Source organism: Pseudophryne corroboree, assembly GCF_028390025.1.
Source record: "Pseudophryne corroboree isolate aPseCor3 chromosome 3 unlocalized genomic scaffold, aPseCor3.hap2 SUPER_3_unloc_73, whole genome shotgun sequence".
Taxonomy (NCBI): domain Eukaryota; kingdom Metazoa; phylum Chordata; class Amphibia; order Anura; family Myobatrachidae; genus Pseudophryne; species Pseudophryne corroboree.
Window position 1 is genome coordinate 162,478 of NW_026967567.1, and position 25,290 is coordinate 187,767.

General features: G+C 44.0%; 1 protein-coding gene and 2 pseudogenes across 1 annotated transcript; 2 read left to right on the forward strand and 1 right to left on the reverse strand.

Moving 5' to 3' along the window:
- Positions 1-569: 569 nt before the first annotated feature.
- Positions 570-7,497, forward strand: LOC134984686 (gastrula zinc finger protein XlCGF17.1-like). Its single transcript, XM_063950210.1, has 6 exons — positions 570-714; positions 961-1,136; positions 1,314-1,451; positions 1,650-1,746; positions 1,999-2,277; positions 7,442-7,497. The coding sequence occupies exons 1-6, from the start codon at positions 570-572 to the stop codon at positions 7,495-7,497; spliced, it is 891 nt and encodes a 296-aa protein (XP_063806280.1).
- Positions 3,722-3,840, reverse strand: LOC134984690 (5S ribosomal RNA; annotated as a pseudogene).
- Positions 7,498-13,841: 6,344 nt separating the features above from the next.
- Positions 13,842-13,960, forward strand: LOC134984692 (5S ribosomal RNA; annotated as a pseudogene).
- Positions 13,961-25,290: the final 11,330 nt, after the last annotated feature.

Below are 25,290 nucleotides of genomic sequence, written 5' to 3' on the forward strand. Positions count from 1 at the left end.
CACACCTACTCTGCTGTAGCAATATACCTTATATAAGGATGAGTAACACATGTACAGGCTTACCAGCGTATGAGCACACACATAAAGGAATGCTACCTTACCAATGCTTCCAGGAGTAACGTTAGGAGACATTTCTCTGATCCATCAGCTCATATGACTGATATTATTGTTCATCTAGAATCTCCAATTCATACGATATGTTCCCCATCCATTGTTCTACATTGGTGCTGACATAGGACTTGGCGAGTGACTATATCTCCATTTATACTTCATGGTTAGTTACCAGTACAAGAGAGAGATATATCTAAGTCTTATTATAATATTACATTTGTTATTGTGAGTGTTCTCAGGAGGGTGGACACAATGATAATCTGAGACACAATATTATAAAGCCTTCATTAAAAATTATGTTTTATTATACACACACATTTACAATTAAGTGTCCCAGAGAGTCGTCTTCTCATATTGTTTACAAGATTAATATTGTTACAGAAAATGTCACATTTCCATAATGTATTTTATTTCCAGCAGGTGGACACACAAGCAGGAATATCTCAGAAGGACATCTAATGTTATCCCCGGATTGTGACATAAAAGATAATGACAGTAGACAGGATTCTCCAGGAGATAATCCTATTACCCCAATCATACATCCAGCTTTATCAGCTGCTCCCTCTGATCCTGGGAAATGTTCTCCTCATCACTCTGATATTGGTGCATCTGATACAGCTCTGAGAGTAGATACAGTGTTTCCGTGTTCTATAGATGCCAAATGTTTTACACAGAACACAAAGCCTATTAACCCACACACAGGTAAGGTAGGTGAAAGGCCACTGATATGTTCTGAGTGTGGGAAATGTTTTACATACAAATCACATCTTGTTAAACATCAGAGAAGGCACACAGGTGAGAAGCCATTTTTTTGCTCTGAGTGCTGGAAATGTTTTGCACACAAATCAGATCTTGTTAGACATCACAGAAGTCACACAGGTGAGAAGCTGGTTTCTTGCTATGAGTGTGGGAAATGTTGTGCAAGTAAATCACACCTTGTAATACATAAGAGAGTACACACAGGTGAGAAGCCATTTCCATGTTCTGAGTGTGGGAAATGTTTTGCACACAAATCAGATATTGTTGTACATAACAGAAGTCACACAGGTGAGAAACCATTTTCTTGCTCTGAGTGTGGGAAATGTTTTACACAAAAATCGCAACTTGTTATACATCAGAGACATCACACAGGTGAGAATCTATTTATTTGCTCTGAGTGTGGGAAATGTTTTGCACATAAACCAGATCTTGTTATACATCAGAGAAGTCACACAGGGGAGAAGCCATTTTCTTGCTCTGAGTGCAAGAAAAGTTTTACCCGGAATTCTCAACTTGTTAGACATCAGAGAAGTCACACAGGTGAGAAGCCATTTCCATGTTCTGAGTGTGGGAAATGTTTTGCACACAAATCAGATCTTGTTGTACATAACAGAAGTCACACAAGTGAGAAACCATTTTCTTGCTCTGAGTGTGGGAAATGTTGTGCAAGTAAATCACATCTTGTAATACATAAGAGAGTACACACAGGTGAGAAGCCATTTCCATGTTCTGAGTGTGGGAAATGTTTTGCGCGGAAATCACAACTTGTTATACATCAGAGACATCACACAGGTGAGAAGCCATTTTCTTGCCCTGAGTGCAAGAAATGTTTTACACGGAATTCTCAACTTGTTAGACATCAGAGAAGTCACACAGGTGAGAAGCCATTTCCATGTTCTGAGTGTGGGAAACGTTTTGCACACAAATCAGATCTTGTTATACATCACAGAAGTCACACAGGTGAGAAGCCATTTTCTTGCTCTGAGTGTGGGAAATGTTGTGCAAGTAAATCACATCTTGTAATACATAAGAGAGTACACACAGGTGAGAAGTCATTTCCATGTTCTGAGTGTGGGAAATGTTTTGCGCGGAAATCACAACTTGTTATACATCAGAGACATCACACAGGTGAGAAGCCATTTTCTTGCCCTGAGTGCAAGAAAAGTTTTACCCGGAATTCTCAACTTGTTAGACATCAGAGAAGTCACACAGGTGAGAAGGCATTTCCATGTTCTGAGTGTGGGAAATGTTTTGCGCGGAAAACAGATCTTGTTATACATCACAGAAGTCACACAGGTGAGAAGCCATTTTCTTGCCCTGAGTGCAAGAAATGTTTTACACAGAATTCTCAACTAGTTACACATCAGAGAAGTCACACAGGTGAGAAGCCATTTCCATGTTCTGAGTGTGGGAAATGTTTTGCACACAAATCCAGTCTTGTTGCACATCAGAGAAGTCACACAGGTGAGAAGCCATTTTCTTGCTCTGAATGTGAGAAATGTTTTTCACAGAAATCAAATCTTATTAAACATCAGGAAAGTCACACAGGTGAGGGCCATTTCCATACTCTGAGAAATAAATCACTCTTGTTGCACACAATAGACCACTCAAGTGAGTAATCATTTTATTCTTCTGGATTATACTGATCATTGCCATGGAATGTTCTTCAAGGTTCTTATGCTATCTCCCATGCTTTTTGCAATATACATGATACCGCAGGGTGAAACAAAGAGATGTCATGTACTTGTCTACCACTGCTATGCAGATGACCTGTCTTTTGCTCCGAGTACTGAGAACTTAGTACCAATCCTAAATGGTTGTCTAGCTGAGCTCCAGGTGTGGGTGATGCCAGTTGGCTGTGACTCAGTCCTGGGAAACATGTCCTTATGATTGAAGCTCACCAACAAAGGGCAGGGCTACAGCGTTGCAAACCAACCAGACATACGCTTTGCGGTTCAGAGTTACAAAATGCTGATCCTGTGCGGAATCTTTGTGTCCTGGATGGTGGAGTGACACTTAGACATCAGTTATCAGCCACAATCAGATCCTCATCTGAGGAACATAGCCAGACTCCAGCACTTATTTCCCTCAGAAGATCTACCTAGTCATACATGCACTTGTATCATCACACATAGACTACTGCAATGTCCTCTACTTTGGTCTCCCAGCAGAAGAATTGCACCGCTTGTAGCTTGTACAGAATGCAGCAGCCAGGCTGTTACCTAACCAGCCCGTTCCTGCCACATAACACCCATTCTCTGCTCCCTTCACCGGCTGCCTGTAATATGGTGACTATTACATAATCTTATATGGGTGATTTTGCAAAGAAGCAAAAAAGAAGGGGCTAGTTGATATGTCTCTCTGGGGCACACTTTGTAAATTAATCAAAAAACAGTAGTGTGAAACATGAAATATGTATAAATCTTTAAAACGTAACTTTTAATAAATTATTCAGACGTCCAAATTTGATTATTTATGTGAAAAAATCTTTACTGTATAGGACAGCAAGGTAAGTTAAAACAAGTATTAAATAATGTGTAGAAGACGATATAGTAATTATATGTCACTCGCTTATTGAATGTGGGTGACAGAAAATTTGTCTGTACACCCTCTGGATTCTAGGCGAGTATTTATTGTTAGACATATGTCCACTGCGAAAATAAAGAGTTCTCGTTATCTCTATGAGTTTTTAATTGAAAGTACTGTATGTTTTCGTATGAGAGATACAAGAAGAAGAACCCGGCATATGGATGGTCGGACTCCTTTTGAGATGATCAACTGGACTGCGTATTCTTGCAGTGTAAGTTGATGTGTGGGTTCTGCTGGACAATGAAAGGTATATACCTTGGTGGAACTACAGTACCCAGTATTCCCAGAGGGTCACCCTTTCTGGTACTGACCGGGCCCAATGCTGCTTGGCTTCCAAGATCAGACGAGATCGGGCAGATCCAGCATGGTATGACTGTAGATGGTACGGTAGACACCTTTCAGCATATGGATTGAATGGTATTGGAGATAAGGTGTGATTCCATAGGAAGGGAATACAAATTGATTTGATACTTGCCAACTGATATTTGGCCAATTGGTGGCCCACTATGGACCAAGGATTGGATGATTGGGTGAATTACTGATAGAAATACCAGTATGGCCTGGATTAATAATTAGATAAGTACAAGGAAGGTGTCTAGGCAGCCCAGTGTCTAAGTAAAAAGAATGAAAAAGCAGATAAACTTGTTTTAAACACAGCACATAAGTTGCAGAAGGTAACTTCCTTTTGATACTGCAAATTGTAAATAATTATCACAGTATCATACTGCCAACAGATGTGTTTGTTGTGGAATCAACCACTTGAGCTGCGAAATGACAGTTACAATTGTTTTTAATACACCACATAAGTTGCAAAATGTTGCTTCCTTTAAATACTGAAAATTGCAAATTGCAAATAGTTATCACTGTAACAGACTTCAGACAGATGTATTTGTTATGAGATCGACCGTATGAGCTGCAAGAAGCAGCTGGATTCTATCACATATTCATCTAATTGTTTTTGTCACAGTGCCAAATCAATGAAGGAAATAGATTATGTATATAAATAGGAAATCACAGTTTATCACACGTAACTTCCTTTAAATACTGCTAGTTGCAGAATACAAACAATTATTACAGTAACAAACTGCAAGCAGATGTATTTGTTGTAAGATCCACTATATGGGCTGCAAGAAGCAGCAGAATTCTATCACATTCATATCTCATTGTTTTGTTATAATATAATAGTGTACAGAATAGGAAATCACAATTTGTCTCAATAACCTGATGTTGAGCAATTTACCAAAAAAATGACTCTGGTCTCAACAAGGAAAGAAACACATTTTTTAAAATTTGGGACCAGCAGAAAACAGTATAAGAACAGCTGGTGTTCTGTTAATGAATGATTTGTCCAAATGACACTGTTCTGTGGTAAGTATAGAAAAAGCTCTCACATCAACAGGAGTGCCTTTAATGAAGAGTAATTGCCTGGATGGTTTTAAGGGGATTTAGTATAGCACCAATATAATGCCAACTAATAGAAGGTATCTATGTTATGAGTTAGCGCTAAGTGTCCCTACACTGTTTGCACAGTTTGAGTGTTAAGCATTAAATGTCGTTGTATGCTTATATACCTGTGGATTTATATAGGGATTACCAGGCAATAATACTGGCTATGTTTTGCCAGGGAGACAGTCCGTGCGTAATGCAATGGGTTGGGGCAGCTTTTTCCCTTGAGAGTGCACTAGGCACATGGGGAGAGAGCTGACCTGGAGAGCCTTGGAACCGCTACAGTGAGCGGTATTATACTTGCGGCATTCGCTGACAGGAGTCCGACCGTCGGAGCCCCGTTGCCGAGGTCCCGGAAGTTGGATGCCGGACCGGAAGTGACGCGCGTTTCGCTGGGAGGAGCTTGTTCACTGGATCGTCTGATCTGTGAGCCCTCCGCGTGCGTCTTTTATTGAACAACGTAACCAATCTATTTTCTAATACAAATGATTGACTGATGGATGAGCCTATGAATAGCCGGAATCAAACTGCTGTTGTATTCTGTGATTGCTAATGCTGCGAGTACAGAGACATTGGGACTACTACTATTGTAATGGAATGCAAGGCTGGGGAATAATTAAAATGAATGGAGTAAATTATGAAAAGGAGAAAAGGATAAAAAATAGCTGTTTTGCGGTGTTAGACATTGTAGCAATGGGGGTATAATACTGGGGTGAAATTGCTGAAATAAAATACTGTTATGAAACTTGCTTACAACATATGGATAAGCAATCCTTATGATGAGGGATAATTATTGCCTGATGAGGGCGATATTAATTAATTGATAGGAATTGTATAAATTAAGGCTTGTGCAAATAAGAATAAATATAAGAAAACACCAACTTGTTATGTTGTAGAGAATTAAGGGTAAATGTAATGAAATTAATTGGATGGAATAAAAATAGAAATAAATATAAAAATAATAATAATAAATATAAATATAAAAATAATGATAATACTGATATTGTGGAAAGGATGCAATTTAAGATTAAAACGTTTCTGTGAGGTGCTAAAGGAAAAATAAATAATTAATTGTGAATAAGAACCACAAATGGTGAGAAGAATACTATAAAATTATTATTATTATTATTGGAGAAACTGTATGTCTGTGGGAGAGAATAAGAGATTTATAAGAATTGTTATAAAAATTGTAAAAATTATTATTATAAAAAATTGTTATAAAAATTGTAGTTGTGAATAAAGATGATTCCATGTTTGTGATGGGAGTGGTTGTGAATAAAGTGTGGAAAAAAATGTGGAAAAAAATGTGGAAAAATTTTTTTTAAAACATATTCATGATTAAAGGATTAAGGTTGTAAAGTGATTTATATTAAGGTGAAGTTGGGGGGGGGGGGGAAGAAAGGGGGGTGGTTTGGAAAGACAATAGGAAAGGGGAAAAAATGGCACAAAAAAAGTGGGGGAGGGGGGGGGTTTGGAGGCGGGGGGGGAAAGGGGGAAGGGGAAAGGGGAAAAGAAGGGGGGGAAGAAAAAAAAGGGGGGGGGGGGGGAAGGGGGGGAAAGGGGGAAAAAGGGGGGGGGGGAAGGAAGGGGGAAAGGGGGAACAGAAAGGGGCGGGGGGGAAAGAATGGGAGGGTGATAGTATGGGGGAAATTGGGTGAAAAGGTGAAGAAAGTGGATGTGGCAACTAGCCTGGGAGTGCTGGTGGAGACTAGGGTGGGGAATGTGGATGTATGTGTGGAGAAGGGAAGGGAGGGGGGGAGGAGGGATAAGTGGGGTGGGGTGTGTTATGGGAGGACGTGGGTGAATGTATATGTGGGGTGTGTTGGACCATTGGGGGTGAGTGGGGGTTAAACCGTGTGCATGGATGGGAAATGCCAATTTGGTGTGCATAGTGGTGGTGGAGAATGGGCTGTGGTGTATGTTGATGGGAGTGCGGTGTTGAGTAAAGAATTGGTGATGTTATGTGATGGATCCATGGTTGGAATAAGGACTAGGGTTGGAAGGGTGGGCAGGGAGGTGAGTGATGTGAGTTAGATGATGCAAAATATTAAAAGAACAATTGAATAATTGGCACCAAACAAATCTGAAAAGCAAAAATAATAATCATTACTAACTAGATGTGTTATTCAAGAAAGACACTGTAATTAATATGTTCATTAAGTCCATTGGGAGCTACTGTTCCGAGTTTGAATGTCCATTCACTTTCCTTCTTGAGCAGGGTTTTGGTTATGTTACCTCCTCTGATACCCAATTTTATTTGTTGTAGACCAAATATTTTGAGGTCTTTGGGTGAACCTGCATGGTGTAGGAGAAAGTGCTTGGCCACTGTGGTTAGCTGTTTGAATTTGTGTGAGTCTGCTCTAGCATTTCTCACTGATCCGATGTGCTCAAGCGCCCTTTGCTTGAGCATGCGGGTAGTCATACCCACATATTTTTTGTCGCAAGGACAAGTGAGGCAATAGACCACATTGGTACTTTTGCAATTGAAATAATTAGTGATTTTTATTTTGTTGTTAAATTTGTCTGTTATGTCTAGGTTTTTGGAGATATGAGAGCAGACTTTACATTCTCCGCAGGGATAGGTCCCTGTGATGGGGGGATTCCTTATCAGCTGTGATGTGTAGTGACTTTGGACTAGCTGATCTGACAAGTTGGGCGAGCGTTTCCAACTCATGTCAACTGTATTGTTCAGTCTTGTTGCTAGGTCACTGTCGGAAAGTAGTACTGGCCAATGTTGTTGAATGATTCCTTTGATGTCTTTCCATTCTTCACAGAATGTGCCCACAAATCTAAGGACATTATCCTCTTTTGAGGAGGGCTTCTGATGAAAAACCAGGGACTCTCTCGGAATTTCTTGAATGGATTTCTTAGATCTTGTGATAAGTCTTGAACTGTATCCTCGTTCTTTAAGTCTCTTGGTGAGGTCTTTACATTTCTCCTGGTAAACCTCCTTACTCGAACAGTTTCTTTTGAGTCGGAGAAATTCCCCTCTGGGTATATTTTAAATGGTGGGTGGAAAGTGGGAGCTTTGTTGATGTAGAAGGGAATTGGTGGCTGTTTTCTTTCTATAGAGTTCTGTGGCTAGTATGTTGTTTTTTCCTTTGTAAATCTTAAGATCCAGGAAGGAAATGCTTTCCTTACTTTGTTCATGTGTGAATCTTAAGTTCAGAGTGTTATTATTGAGAAAGATTAGGAATTGAGACAGTTCTTCTTGTGACCCCTCCCAAATCATGAGAATGTCGTCGATATATCGAGTCCAAAGGACGATGTGTTGTGTGAATTGGTTTTGGTCTTCATGAAAGACGACTTCCTGCTCCCACCAACAGAAAGAGGTTAGCATATGTGGGGGCACACGCCGCCCCCATAGCTGTACCTCTTTCTTGGGTATAAAAAAGGTTGTTGAACGTAAAGTAATTTTTTCGTAACGCAAAATCTAGTAGGGTTAGGAGGAATTCATGGAAGTCATCCATTCCTTTGGTCTGTAAAAAATATCTGACTGCTTTTATACCAAGATCGTGGTCGATACTTGTGTAAAGGGCTTCAACGTCAAGGCTTATCAGGAGATGGGTATCTTCCAAGGGTATGTTTTCAATTTTTCTTAGTACATCTGTGGTGTCTCGGGTATAAGAAGGTAAGTTTAATACAAGTTCTTTCAGATGGATCTCTAGGAATGTGCAGGCCTTCTCCAAGAGTCCTCCATTCCCCGAGACAATGGGGCGTCCTGGTGGTTTTAGTAAATTTTTGTGTACCTTGGGTAGCAAGTAGAAGGTTGGTACTCTAGGATTTTGAATTTTGAGAAAATCATATTCTGCTTGCGTTATTGTGCCTTGGTACCTAGCTTCCCCTATAATCCTCATATATTGCACCGTTAGATTCTGTGTTGGGTCAAACAGACTTTTACTGTAACAGTTGATGTCATTAAGCTGTCTTTTGGCCTCTTTTTCATAAAGGTCTTTAGGCCATAGAACCACATTTCCCCCTTTGTCAGACTGTTTGATTACTATATCTTGCCAAGATTTTATTTCTTTAAGGGCTTGTCTGGCTTGGGGGGACAGGTTTCCCGTGGTCCTGAGCCTTCTTTTCTTTATATACAGCTGGTCTAGATCCTTGGATACCAAATTGATAAAGGTTCTTACTTCTGGGCAGATGGAGTCATTGGGGAAGAACGTTGATTTTTTTCTACACATCTGTCGTGGAGTATGAGGACTATTTGTTGTTGTTGAATCAAGGAGTTCTTCCAAGTTGTTTAGAGCTTCCAATTCTTCAGGTGATTCCATGGTTGATATGGCAGGGATGATTTCACAATCTTTGCGGTGTTCTTGATTAGCAAAGAATTTTGTGAGTAATAGTTTCCGACCAAAGAGATTGAGATCTGTCTGCCATTGGAATCTGTCGAATTTCTTGGTTGGAGAAAATGTGAGTCCTTTTTCCAAGACTTCTTCATGTGTGTTGGACAGGGTGTGGGTTGAGAGGTTAATTATCTGGAGACGGTATGACTTCAGTACTGCTTTCGGTTCCTCCGTACTGGGTATCTGTTTGGAGAGGGGGAGGTCCATCTTCCTCTTCCTCTTCTTCTTGCTTCTTCGGGTTTTTCTTTTCCTTGTTTCAAACGGCCCCGAGACCGGCCAGTTTGATCTAAAAAATGAGCTGATGCTGTGTGTGGAATTCTTGCCGTTGAATGATTTCTCCGATCTGTGCTTTGTTCTTCTAGATCCTCTGAGCTGGATAATTCAACCTCTGAGGAGGAGGGGGTCCCCTGATAATTTGCAGGATTCTCACGCCTGACAGGTCTTGTCCACCTGAATATCCTCCCTGTGTTGAAGTCTCTTTTGTCCCTGGAGAATTTATTCCTCTTCTACATCAACAAAGCTCCCACTTTCCACCCACCATTCAAAATATACCCAGAGGGGAATTTCTCCGACTCAAAAGAAACTGTTCGAGTAAGGAGGTTTACCAGGAGAAATGTAAAGACCTCACCAAGAGACTTAAAGAACGAGGATACAGTTCAAGACTTATCAAAAGATCTAAGAAATCCATTCAAGAAATTCCGAGAGAGTCCCTGGTTTTTCATCAGAAGCCCTCCTCAAAAGAGGATAATGTCCTTAGATTTGTGGGCACATTCTGTGAAGAATGGAAAGACATCAAAGGAATCATTCAACAACATTGGCCAGTACTACTTTCCGACAGTGACCTAGCAACAAGACTGAACAATACAGTTGACATGAGTTGGAAACGCTCGCCCAACTTGTCAGATCAGCTAGTCCAAAGTCACTACACATCACAGCTGATAAGGAATCCCCCCATCACAGGGACCTATCCCTGCGGAGAATGTAAAGTCTGCTCTCATATCTCCAAAAACCTAGACATAACAGACAAATTTAACAACAAAATAAAAATCACTAATTATTTCAATTGCAAAAGTACCAATGTGGTCTATTGCCTCACTTGTCCTTGCGACAAAAAATATGTGGGTATGACTACCCGCATGCTCAAGCAAAGGGCGCTTGAGCACATCGGATCAGTGAGAAATGCTAGAGCAGACTCACACAAATTCAAACAGCTAACCACAGTGGCCAAGCACTTTCTCCTACACCATGCAGGTTCACCCAAAGACCTCAAAATATTTGGTCTACAACAAATAAAATTGGGTATCAGAGGAGGTAACATAACCAAAACCCTGCTCAAGAAGGAAAGTGAATGGACATTCAAACTCGGAACAGTAGCTCCCAATGGACTTAATGAACATATTAATTACAGTGTCTTTCTTGAATAACACATCTAGTTAGTAATGATTATTATTTTTGCTTTTCAGATTTGTTTGGTGCCAATTATTCAATTGTTCTTTTAATATTTTGCATCATCTAACTCACATCACTCACCTCCCTGCCCACCCTTCCAACCCTAGTCCTTATTCCAACCATGGATCCATCACATAACATCACCAATTCTTTACTCAACACCGCACTCCCATCAACATACACCACAGCCCATTCTCCACCACCACTATACACACCAAATTGGCATTTCCCATCCATGCACACGGTTTAACCCTTACTCACCCCCAATGGTCCAACACACCCCACATATACATTCACCCACGTCCTCCCATAACACACCCCACCCCACTAATCCCTCCTCCCCCCCTCCCTTCCCTTCTCCACACATACATCCACATTCCCCACCAGCACTCCCAGGCTAGTTGCCACATCCACTTTCTTCACCTTTTCACCCAATTTCCCCCATACTATCACCCTCCCATTCTTTCCCCCCCGCCCCTTTCTGTTCCCCCTTCCTCCCCCCCCCCTTTTTTTCCCCCTTTCCCCCCCCCCCTTTTTTTCTTTCCCCCCTTCTTTTCCCCTTTCCCCTTCCCCCTTTCCCCCCCCGCCCCCAAACCCCCCCCCCCACTTTTTTTGTGCCTTTTTTCCCCTTTCCTATTGTCTTTCCAACCCCCCCCCCTTTCTTCCCCCCCCCCCAACTTCACCTTAATATAAATCACTTTACAACCTTAATCCTTTAATCATGAATATGTTTTCAAAAAAATTTTTCCACATTTTTTTCCACATTTTTTTCCACACTTTATTCACAACCACTCCCATCACAAACATGGAATCATCTTTATTCACAACTACAATTTTTATAACAATTTTTTATAATAATAATTTTTACAATTTTTATAACAATTCTTATAAATCTCTTATTCTCTCCCACAGACATACAGTTTCTCCAATAATAATAATAATAATTTTATAGTATTCTTCTCACCATTTGTGGTTCTTATTCACAATTAATTATTTATTTTTCCTTTAGCACCTCACAGAAACGTTTTAATCTTAAATTGCATCCTTTCCACAATATCAGTATTATCATTATTTTTATATTTATATTTATTATTATTATTTTTATATTTATTTCTATTTTTATTCCATCCAATTAATTTCATTACATTTACCCTTAATTCTCTACAACATAACAAGTTGGTGTTTTCTTATATTTATTCTTATATTTATTCTTATTTGCACAAGCCTTAATTTATACAATTCCTATCAATTAATTAATTAATATCGCCCTCATCAGGCAATAATTATCCCTCATCATAAGGATTGCTTATCCATATGTTGTAAGCAAGTTTCATAACAGTATTTTATTTCAGCAATTTCACCCCAGTATTATACCCCCATTGCTACAATGTCTAACACCGCAAAACAGCTATTTTTTATCCTTTTCTCCTTTTCATAATTTACTCCATTCATTTTAATTATTCCCCAGCCTTGCATTCCATTACAATAGTAGTAGTCCCAATGTCTCTGTACTCGCAGCATTAGCAATCACAGAATACAACAGCAGTTTGATTCCGGCTATTCATAGGCTCATCCATCAGTCAATCATTTGTATTAGAAAATAGATTGGTTACGTTGTTCAATAAAAGACGCACGCGGAGGGCTCACAGATCAGACGATCCAGTGAACAAGCTCCTCCCAGCGAAACGCGCGTCACTTCCGGTCCGGCATCCAACTTCCGGGACCTCGGCAACGGGGCTCCGTCGGTCGGACTCCTGTCAGCGAATGCCGCAAGTATAATACCGCTCACTGTAGCGGTTCCAAGGCTCTCCAGGTCAGCTCTCTCCCCATGTGCCTAGTGCACTCTCAAGGGAAAAAGCTGCCCCAACCCATTGCATTACGCACGGACTGTCTCCCTGGCAAAACATAGCCAGTATTATTGCCTGGTAATCCCTATATAAATCCACAGGTATATAAGCATACAACGACATTTAATGCTTAACACTCAAACTGTGCAAACAGTGTAGGGACACTTAGCGCTAACTCATAACATAGATACCTTCTATTAGTTGGCATTATATTGGTGCTATACTAAATCCCCTTAAAACCATCCAGGCAATTACTCTTCATTAAAGGCACTCCTGTTGATGTGAGAGCTTTTTCTATACTTACCACAGAACAGTGTCATTTGGACAAATCATTCATTAACAGAACACCAGCTGTTCTTATACTGTTTTCTGCTGGTCCCAAATTTTAAAAAATGTGTTTCTTTCCTTGTTGAGACCAGAGTCATTTTTTTGGTAAATTGCTCAACATCAGGTTATTGAGACAAATTGTGATTTCCTATTCTGTACACTATTATATTATAACAAAACAATGAGATATGAATGTGATAGAATTCTGCTGCTTCTTGCAGCCCATATAGTGGATCTTACAACAAATACATCTGCTTGCAGTTTGTTACTGTAATAATTGTTTGTATTCTGCAACTAGCAGTATTTAAAGGAAGTTACGTGTGATAAACTGTGATTTCCTATTTATATACATAATCTATTTCCTTCATTGATTTGGCACTGTGACAAAAACAATTAGATGAATATGTGATAGAATCCAGCTGCTTCTTGCAGCTCATACGGTCGATCTCATAACAAATACATCTGTCTGAAGTCTGTTACAGTGATAACTATTTGCAATTTGCAATTTTCAGTATTTAAAGGAAGCAACATTTTGCAACTTATGTGGTGTATTAAAAACAATTGTAACTGTCATTTCGCAGCTCAAGTTGTTGATTCCACAACAAACACATCTGTTGGCAGTATGATACTGTGATAATTATTTACAATTTGCAGTATCAAAAGGAAGTTACCTTCTGCAACTTATGTGCTGTGTTTAAAACAAGTTTATCTGCTTTTTCATTCTTTTTACTTAGACACTGGGCTGCCTAGACACCTTCCTTGTACTTATCTAATTATTAATCCAGGCCATACTGGTATTTCTATCAGTAATTCACCCAATCATCCAATCCTTGGTCCATAGTGGGCCACCAATTGGCCAAATATCAGTTGGCAAGTATCAAATCAATTTGTATTCCCTTCCTATGGAATCACACCTTATCTCCAATACCATTCAATCCATATGCTGAAAGGTGTCTACCGTACCATCTACAGTCATACCATGCTGGATCTGCCCGATCTCGTCTGATCTTGGAAGCCAAGCAGCATTGGGCCCGGTCAGTACCAGAAAGGGTGACCCTCTGGGAATACTGGGTACTGTAGTTCCACCAAGGTATATACCTTTCATTGTCCAGCAGAACCCACACATCAACTTACACTGCAAGAATACGCAGTCCAGTTGATCATCTCAAAAGGAGTCCGACCATCCATATGCCGGGTTCTTCTTCTTGTATCTCTCATACGAAAACATACAGTACTTTCAATTAAAAACTCATAGAGATAACGAGAACTCTTTATTTTCGCAGTGGACATATGTCTAACAATAAATACTCGCCTAGAATCCAGAGGGTGTACAGACAAATTTTCTGTCACCCACATTCAATAAGCGAGTGACATATAATTACTATATCGTCTTCTACACATTATTTAATACTTGTTTTAACTTACCTTGCTGTCCTATACAGTAAAGATTTTTTCACATAAATAATCAAATTTGGACGTCTGAATAATTTATTAAAAGTTACGTTTTAAAGATTTATACATATTTCATGTTTCACACTACTGTTTTTTGATTAATTTACAAAGTGTGCCCCAGAGAGACATATCAACTAGCCCCTTCTTTTTTGCTTCTTTGCAAAATCACCCATATTAGCTCTTTCTGCTATAAATGTCCGGGAGCACCACCAACCATTGTTCTGCCCCAAAAGCCCTTTGAGGCGAAATTGGCAGCTTTATGTTGGTATAAATCAATTTTGAATCTCTATGCTTACTACCATTCATATCAGATAATGTACAATCGGTTCCAGTGCAGATCTCAACAAAACCCACCCAATATATTACATAATCTTACTGACTCTCCCAGGCCTACATGACCAGGGTCCATGGTACCAGAAGCAGCTTCTGCCTCCTTACTGCCACCTGCAGATGAAGGACTGTTACCAGCAGTACCAAGAATCCCCAAGCAGTGCTGAGATGTCAGGTGGGAGAGGGTGGTGGCACTATTGCTGTAGCGGGGGCTTCCTAAGACACTGTCATTGGGTAATATCCCCAAGCAGCGCTGAGGTGGCACAGGGTAGATGGCAGTAACGTCGTAGCGGGGGCTTCTGGAGGCAGTGTCTCTGTGGGTAATGTTGTCCTCAAGCTGCACTGAGGTTGCACAGGGGGAGACAGGGTGGTGGGGGGAGATAGGGCGGGTGGCAGTAGTGGGGGGAGATGGGGCTGGTGACAGGATGGGTGGCAGTAGTAAAAGGAGACAGCAGTGGTTGGTAGGGGCGGGCGGCAGTAGTGGAAGGAGACGTGGCAGTAGTCGATAGAGATGGGGTGGGTGGCAGTAGTCGGGGGAGATGTTCGGGTGGCAGTAGTTGGGGGTGACAGGATCGTTGGCATTAGTAAAAGAAGATAGGGCAGTGGCATTAGTTGGTAGAAATGGGGCATGTGGCAGTAGTGGGGGGAGGTGGGGTGGGTGGCAGTAGTGAAGGAAGATGGGGCTTTGGCAGTGTGGGGAGATGGCGGTGGGGGTAGACAGGGTGGTAGTAGTGGGAGGAGATAGGGCGGTGGCAGTTGTGGGGGGAGACGGTGGTGGCAGTAGTGGGGGGAGACAGGGCGGGTGGCAGTAGTGGGGGGAGACAGTGCAGTACCAGGGGATGCTGGAGGCAGTAAAGAGGTGTATGTGTTCCACACACAATCAGTTGATAATTAGACTTAATGATTATTATTCCTTATTTCTAATTAATCCCTTATATGTGTTATTGTTATTTGCTGTGTCAGCCTTTATGTGTGTTCTGTGTAATAATCCTGAAAGTAGTGCTGCTACCGATCTCATATCATTGAGGTAACTTGGAAAAGATGAGATATGAGGTGCACTCTGGAAGCTTATAATAAGAATTTACTTACCGATAATTCTATTTCTCGGAGTCCGTAGTGGATGCTGGGGTTCCTGAAAGGACCATGGGGAATAGCGGGCGGCTCCGCAGGAGACAGGGCACAAAAGTAAAGCTTTCCGATCAGGTGGTGTGCACTGGCTCCTCCCCCTATGACCCTCCTCCAAGCCAGTTAGGTACTGTGCCCGGACGAGCGTACACAATAAGGGAGGAATTTTGAATCCCGGGTAAGACTCATACCAGGCACACCAATCACACCGTACAACTTGTGATCTAAACCCAGTTAACAGTATGATAACAGCGGAGCCTCTGAAAAGATGGCTCACAACAATAATAACCCGATTTTTGTAACTATGTACAAGTATTGCAGATAATCCGCACTTGGGATGGGCGCCCAGCATCCACTACGGACTCCGAGAAATAGAATTATCGGTAAGTAAATTCTTATTTTCTCTATCGTCCTAGTGGATGCTGGGGTTCCTGAAAGGACCATGGGGATTATACCAAAGCTCCCAAACGGGCGGGAGAGTGCGGATGACTCTGCAGCACCGAATGAGAGAACTCCAGGTCCTCCTTAGCCAGGGTATCAAATTTGTAGGATTTTACAAACGTGTTTGCCCCTGACTAAATAACCGCTCGGCAAAGTTGTAAAGCCGAGACCCCTCGGGCAGCCGCCCAAGATGAGCCCACCTTCCTTGTGGAATGGGCATTTACATATTTTGGCTGTGGCAGGCCTGCCACAGAATGTGCAAGCTGAATTGTATTACACATCCAACTAGCAATAGTCTGCTTAAAAGCAAGAGCACCCAGTTTGTTGGGTGCATACAGGATAACAGCAAGTCAGTTTTCCTGACTCCAGCCGTCCTGGAACATATTTTCAGGGCCCTGACAACATCTAGCAACTTGGAGTCCTCCAAGTCCCTAGTAGGTGCAAGGCACCACAATAAGCTGGTTCAGGTGAAACACTGACACCACCTTAGGGAGAGAACTGGGGACGAGTCCGCAGCTCTGCCCTGTCCGAATGGACAAACAGATATGGGCTTTTTTGAGAAAAAACCACCAATTTGACACTCGCCTGGTCCAGGCCAGGGCCAAGAGCATGGTCACTTTTCATGTGAGATGCTTCAAATCCACAGATTTGACTGGTTTTAAACCAATGTGATTTGAGGAATCCCAGAACTACGTTGAGATCCCACCGTGCCACTGGAGGCACAAAAGGGGGTTGTATATGCAATACTCCCTTGACAAACTTCTGGACTTCAGGAACTGAAGCCAATTCTTTCTGGAAGAAAATCGACAGGGCCGAAATTTGAACCTTAATGGACCCCAATTTGAGGCCCATAGACACTCCTGTTTGCAGGAAATGCAGGAAACGACCGAGTTGAAATTTCTTTGTTGGGCCTTCCTGGCCTCACACCACGCAACATATTTTCGCCACATGTGGTGATAATGTTGTGCGGTCACCTCCTTTCTGGCTTTGACCAGGGTAGGAATGACCTCTTCCGGAATGCCTTTTTCCCTTAGGATCCGGCGTTCCACCGCCATGCCGACAAACGCAGCTGCGGTAAGTCTTGGAACAGACCTGGTACTTGCTGAAGCAAGTCCCTTCTTAGCGGCAGAGGCCATAAGACCTCTGTAAGCATCTCTTGAAGTTCCGGGTACCAAGTCCTTCTTGGCCAATCCGGAGCCATGAGTATAGTTCTTACTCCTCTACGTCTTATAATTCTCAGCACCTTAGGTATGAGAAGCAGAGGATGGAACACATACACCGACTGGTACACCCACGGTGTTACCAGAACGTCCACAGCTATTGCCTGAGGGTCTCTTGACCTGGCGCAATACCTGTCCCGTTTTTTGTTCAGACGGGACGCCATCATGTCCACCTTTGGTATTTCCCAACGGTTTACAATCATGTGGAAAAAACTTCCCGATGAAGTTTCCACTCTCCCGGGTGGAGGTCGTGCCTGCTGAGGAAGTCTGCTTCCCAGTTTCCATTCCCGGGATGAAACACTGCTGACAGTGCTATCACATGATTTTCCGCCCAGCGAAAAGTCCTTGCAGTTTTTGCCATTGCCCTCCTGCTTCTTGTGTCGCCCTGTCTGTTTACGTGGGCGACTGCCGTGATGTTTTTCCCACTGGATCAATACCGGCTGACCTTGAAGCAGAGGTCTTGCTAAGCTTAGAGCATTATAAATTTACCCTTAGCTCCAGTATATTTATGTGGAGAAAAGTCTCCAGACTTGATCACACTCCCTGGAAATTTTTTCCTTGTGTGACTGCTCCCCAGCCTCTCGGGCTGGGCTCCGTGGTCACCAGCATCCAATCCTGAATGCCGAATCTGCGGCCCTCTAGAAGATGAGCACTCTATAACCACCACAGGAGAGACACCCTTGTCCTTGGATATAGGGTTATCCGCTGATGCGTCTGAAGATGCGATCCGGACCATTTGTCCAGCAGATCCCACTGAAAAGTTCTTGCGTGAAATCTGCCGAATGGAATTGCTTCGTAGGAAGCCACCATTTTTACCAGGACCCTTGTGCAATGATGCACTGTTTTTAGGAGGTTCCTGCCTAGCTCGGATAACTCCCTGTCTTTCTTTTCCGGGAGAAACACCTTTTTCTGGACTGTGTCCAGAATCATCCCTAGGCACAGCAGACGTGTCGTCGGGATCAGCTGCGATTTTGGAATATTTAGAATCCACCCGTGCTGTTGTAGCAGTATCCGAGATAGTGCTACTCCGACCTCCAACTGTTCCCTGGACTATGCCCTTATCAGGAGATCGTCCAAGTAAGGGATAATTAAGACGCCTTTTCTTCGAAGAAGAATCATCATTTCGGCCATTACCTTGGTAAAGACCCGGGGTGCCGTGGACAATCCAAACGGCAGCGTCTGAAACTGATAGTGACAGTTCTGCACCACGAACCTGAGGTACCCTTAGTGAGAAGGGCAAATTTGGGACATAGAGGTAAGCATCCCTGATGTCCCGGGACACTATATAGTCCCCTTCTTCCTGGTTCGTTATCACTGCTCTGAGTGACTCCATCTTGATTTGAACCTTTGTAAGTGTTCAAAAATTTTTTTAGAATAAGTCTCACCTAGCCTTCTGGCTTCAGTCCCACAATATAGTGTGGAATAATACCCCTTTTCTTGTAGTAGGAGGGGTAATTTAATTATCACCTGCTGGGAATACAGCTTGTGAATTTTTTCCCATACTGCCTCCTTGTCGGAGGGAGACCTTGGTAAAGCAGACTTCAGGAGCCTGCGAAGGGGAAACGTCTCGACATTCCAATCTGTACCCCTGGGATACTACTTGTAGGATCCAGGGGTCCTGTACGGTCTCAGCGCCATGCTGAGAACTTGTCAGAAGCGGTGAAACGCTTCTGTTCCTGGGAATGGGCTGCCTGCTGCAGTCTTCTTCCCTTTCCTCTATCCCTGGGCAGAAATGATCTTATAGGGACGAAAGGACTGAGGCTGAAAAGACGGTGTCTTTTTCTGCAGAGATGTGACTTAGGGTAAAAACGGCGGATTTTCCAGCAGTTGCCGTGGCCACCAGGTCCGATGGACCGACCCCAAATAACTCCTCTTCCTTTATACGGCAATACACCTTTGTGCCGTTTGGAATCTGCATCACCTGACCACTGTCGTGTCCATAACATCTTCTGGCAGATATGGACATCGCATTTACTCTTGATGCCAGAGTGCAAATATCCCTCTGTGCATCTCGCATATATAGAAATGCATCCTTTAAATGCTCTATAGTCAATAAAATACTGTCCCTGTCAAGGGTATCAATATTTATAGTCAGGGAATCCGACCAAGGCACCCCAGCTCTGCACATCCAGGCTGAGGCGATCGCTGGTCGCAGTATAACACCAGTATGTGTGTATATACTTTTTATGATATTTTCCAGCCTCCTGTCAGCTGGTCCTTGAGGACGGCCCTATCTATAGACGGTACCGCCACTTGTTTTGATAAGCGTGTGAGCGCCTTATCCACCCTAAGGGGTGTTTCCCAACGCGCCCTAACTTCTGGCGGGAAAGGGTATACCGCCCATAATTTTCTATCGGGGGGAACCCACGCATCATCACACACTTTATTTAATTTATCTGATTCAGGAAAAACTACGGTAGTTTTTTCACATCCCACATAATACCCTCTTTTGTGGTACTTGTAGTATCAGAAATATGTAACACCTCCTTCATTGCCTTTAACGTGTGGCCCTAATAAGGAATACGTTTGTTTATTCACCGTCGACACTGGATTCAGTGTCCCTGTCTGTGTCTGTGTCGACCGACTAAAGTAAACGGGCGTTTTAAAACCCCTGACGGTGTTTTTGAGACGTCTGGACCGGTACTACCGTGTTTCCCCGATAATAAGACCTATCCCGAAAATAAGCCCTCCCCTTACTGTGTAAGATTCCTCTAAAATAAGCCCTCCCCCGAAAATAAGCCCTATTGAGATTGCTACTGTAGTGAAGGTGAAGGTGATCCCCTGCGCTACACGCGACATTATGGTACCCTCTGTATGCACCGTCCCCCCCCCCCCCCCCGGGTGAAACGAACGCCGCGCTCCGAGCTGCATCCAATCAGAGCTGCAGCAGTGAGTGCGTCATCCTGTTCTTCCCCAGTGATTTGCTTGCTGGCGCCATTGAGAGCAGTGCCGCGGAGGAGAGTTGAGGCAGGACAACATAAAAACCCGGTATGTAAGCGGGAGTGAGGGGGCATGATGGAGGATAAAAGGGGCATGATGATCATTATTGAATAAAGGTACATTTTTTTTGTTCACATTTACCTGTTTATTAAAATTGCTGTCAATGTTCATTAAAATAAGCCCTCCCCTGAAAATAAGCCCTCTGGTGTTTTTCTGTCCAAAAAAAATAATAAGACAGTGTCTTATTATCGGGGAAACACGGTAATTGTTTGCCGGCCGTCTCATGTCGTCAACCGACCTTGCAGCGTGTTGACATTATCACGTAATTCCCTACATAAGCCATCCATTCCGGTGTCGACTCCCTAGAGAGTGACATCACCATTACAGGCAATTGCTCCGCCTCCTCACCAACATCGTCCTCATACATGTCGACACACACGTACCGACACACAGCACACACACAGGGAATGCTCTGATAGAGGACAGGACCCACTAGCCCTTTGGAGAGACAGAGGGAGAGTTTGCCAGCACACACCAAAAACGCTATAATTATATAGGGACAACCTTATATAAGTGTTTTCCCTTATAGCATCTTTATTATATATTTCTAACGCCAAATTAGTGCCCCCCCTCTCTGTTTTAACCCTGTTTCTGTAGTGCAGTGCAGGGGAGAGCCTGGGAGCCTTCCCTCCAGCCTTTCTGTGAGGGAAAATGGCGCTGTGTGCTGAGGAGATAGGCCCCGCCCCTTTTTCGGCGGCCTCGTCTCCCGCTCTTAACGGATTCTGGCAGGGGTTAAATATCTCCATATAGCCTCCGGAGGCTATATGTGAGGTATTTTTAGCCAAAATAGGTATTCATTTGCCTCCCAGGGCGCCCCCCTCCCAGCGCCCTGCACCCTCAGTGACTGCCGTGTGAAGTGTGCTGAGAGGAAATGGCGCACAGCTGCAGTGCTGTGCGCTACCTTTAGAAGACTGAGGAGTCTTCTGCCGCCGATTCTGGACCTCTTCTTACTTCAGCATCTGCAAGGGGGCCGGCGGCGAGGCTCCGGTGACCATCCAGGCTGTACCTGTGATCGTCCCTCTGGAGCTGATGTCCAGTAGCCAAGAAGCCAATCCATCCTGCACGCAGGTGAGTTCACTTCTTCTCCCCTAAGTCCCTCGTTGCAGTGATCCTGTTGCCAGCAGGACTCACTGTAAAATAAAAAACCTAAGCTAAACTTTTCTAAGCAGCTCTTTAGGAGAGCCACCTAGATTGCACCCTTCTCGGCCGGGCACAAAAATCTAACTGGCTTGGAGGAGGGTCATAGGGGGAGGAGCCAGTGCACACCACCTGATCGGAAAGCTTTACTTTTGTGCCCTGTCTCCTGCGGAGCCGCCCGCTATTCCCCATGGTCCTTTCAGGAACCCCAGCATCCACTAGGACGATAGAGAAAGGGGGTTAATCAGAGATGAACGCAGATGTGACATCACGCAACCCCTGGAAAATGGTCCCGGCCCACCCGCGTTCACCCCTCAGGGATGTGATCACAATGTGTGTCTGCGCGGCTGCTGCCACTACCAGCAAACTGCTGCGGGCCGCTATTGCGGCTGGGTCTGAATGACCCCCATAGGCTGTGCATAGAGTAAAGTATTTTTTTAAGTTTAAACCATAGACACAAATGTGTGTTAAAGATATGAAATAAAGTAGTTTAAAAGTAAAAGATTTCCGGTGTGATTTTGCCTATGTCCTTATTTGAATAGTGAGATGATATTACTGTGTGTTAATAAATAGTTTTATTATTTGTTGGATTGAAATAAGTTGTTGATTTTTTTTGGGAAGTGGACTAGGGTTGTTGTATTTTTTAAAATAAACTTACTTGACCCTGGCCTGGAAATGTCCATGTATGAAGGTATGGGAGATACCTGCTGCAGTCCCAGTGCCGTTTCTAGGGGCGGGCGAGCCGTGCAACCGCACGGGGCGCCCGCCGCGGCACTTTGTTAATCCTTGTCGCCTCTCCCGAGCGCTCCTGCTCGGGGGGCGGAGTTTCGCGTAATGACGCGTTGCGTCGTGACGTCACGACGCAAACGCGTCATTCCGCAAAGCCCCGCCCCCCGAGCAGGAGCGCTCGGGAGAGGCGACAAGGAGAACGAGAAGCAAGAAGGAGGAGGCGGCCGGCGCGAGGGACGTGAGGCGGCGGGACCGAAGAGCGGGAAGACGTAAGTATTCTCTCTCTCTCCCCCTTCCTTCTCCTCAGCTTGAAACCTGCCTGCCGCTGCCGCACTGTGTAAAATGGGGGCACCTGCCTATGGGGATACCTGCCTGCCACACTGTGTAATATGGGGGCACCTGCCTATGGGGATACCTGCCTGCCACACTGTGTAATATGGGGGCACCTGCCTATGGGGATACCTGCCTGCCACACTGTGTAATATGGGGGCACCTGCCTATGGGGATACCTGCCTGCCACACTGTGTAATATGGGGGCACCTGCCTATGGGGATACCTGCCTGCCACACTGTGTAATATGGGGGCACCTGCCTATGGGGACACCTGCCTGCCACACTGTGTAATATGGGGGCACCTGCCTGCGTACTGTGTAATATGGGGGCACCTGCCTGCGTACTGTGTAATATGGGGGCACCTGCCTGCGTACTGTGTAATATGGGGGCACCTGCCTGCGTACTGTGTAATATGGGGGCACCTGCCTGCGTACTGTGTAATATGGGGGCACCTGCCTACGTACTGTGTAATATGGGGGCACCTGCCTGCGTACTGTGTAATATGGGGGCACCTGCCTATGGGGATACCTGCCTGCCACACTGTGTAATATGGGGGCACCTGCCTATGGGGATACCTGCCTGCCACACTGTGTAATATGGGAGCACCTGCCTATGGGGATACCTGCCTGCCACACTGTGTAATATGGGGGCACCTGCCTATGGGGACACCTGCCTGCCACACTGTAATATGGGGGCACCTGCCTGCGTACTGTGTAATATGGGGGCACCTGCCTGCGTACTGTGTAATATGGGGGCACCTGCCTGCGTACTGTGTAATATGGGGGCACCTGCCTGCGTACTGTGTAATATGGGGGCACCTGCCTGCGTACTGTGTAAAATGGGGGCACCTGCCTGCGTACTGTGTAAAATGGGGGCACCTGCCTGCGTACTGTGTAAAATGGGGGCACCTGCCTGCGTACTGTGTAAAATGGGGATACCTGCCTGCGTACTGTGTAAAATGGGGATACCAGCCTTCCGCGCTGTGTAAAATGGGGACACCTGCCTGCCGCGCTGTGTAAAATGGGGACACCTGCCTGCCGCGCTGTGTAATATGGGGACACTTGCCTGCTGTAATGTGTAAAAAGGGGACTTTTTTATTTTTATTTTTTCCCCACTGTGGTGGGTGTGATGATATTAGATGAGGCCATGCCCACTTTAATGAGACCACGCCCATCTTAATCAGGCCACACACCCTTGTCGGGAGCGCGCGCGCCTACGGCGCGCGCATGCTTTTTCTTTTTATGGCTATATGGGGGGGGGGGCACAATTTTTTTTTTTTTTTTTAGAGCAATGGGGGGGGGGGGGGGGGGGGGCGCATTTTGAAATCTCGCACTGGGAGCCAAATTGTCTAGAAACGGCCCTGTGCAGTCCCTTCTACTTACATTTGGGAGGAACGGTTGTTTTTGGGGAATTAGCAGCAAATATTGAATGATACATTGGCTCCATAACATCTCGCTGACCCTCTGATTCTTACAAAAATATGTCACACAAAATGACATTTGCATTAACAACCATTAATTAAACAAGAAAAACAACAACGCAATGAAAAAAAAAAAGCTTTATATATAAAAAAAATTATATACGTTATGGTAAGAACTTACCGCTGATAACGGTATTTCTCCCAAGTCCACAGGTTCCACAGGATAACAATGGGATATGATGGAGCGACAGCGGATTGGCACCAAACGATCACAAGCTTTCAGGCCTCCCAGGATGCAATGGGCCCGTCCATATATCCCTGCCCACTGGCTCAGGCAAATCAGTTGGATTCCAAAGTATCTAGGCAGGAGCATCATGTAGAGCCCTAATCAGGCGAGAAGAACACACATGCACACCCTTCCATACAAGAAGGAAGAGGTTAGTGAGTAGCAAGATCCTCAAATCAAGTGCGTCAGGGTGGGAGCCCTGTGGACTTAGGAGAAATACCGTTATCAACGGTAAGTTCTTACCATAACGTATATTTCTCCGGCAGGGTCCACAGGATAACAATGGGATTTCCCAAAGCAATTTTAGTGGTGGGGACGCTCCTGAATTCAGCGTCATGAGATGCAAAAGTATCCAAGCATAATGTCTAATGAACGTGTTAATGGAAGACTATGTGGTTGCCTTACATATCTGTTCTGCTGAAGCACCATGTTGTGCTGCCTATGAAGGACCTACCTTACGAGTAGAGTGAGCAGAGACATTAGCCGGAACAGGGAGATCTGCTTGAGAGTACGCTTCCGAAATCGTAATTCGAAGCCCTCTAGCCAGCGTTTATTTAGTAGCAGGCCATCCTCTCTTGTGAATTCCGTAGAAAATAAAGAGAGAATCTGTCTTTCTGATGGCACTAGTACGATCCACGTAGATCCTTAATGCTCGGACTACATCCTGCGATGCATCTCCCACAGAAAGTCCTGATAACTGAAAAGCTGGGACTACAATTTCTTCATTAAGGTGGAATTTAGAAACCAACTTAGGAAGATACCCAAACCTAGTTCTGAGAACTGCTTTATCTGGATAAAAAAAAACACGGAAAAGGAGAACAACATGACAGCCCTCCTAAATCTGACACTCTTCTAGCTGATGCCATATTCAGTAGAAAGAGAACTTTAGTTGTCAACCATTTAAGATCAAACGGAGCAACTCGAAGAGCTTTGAGGACTAG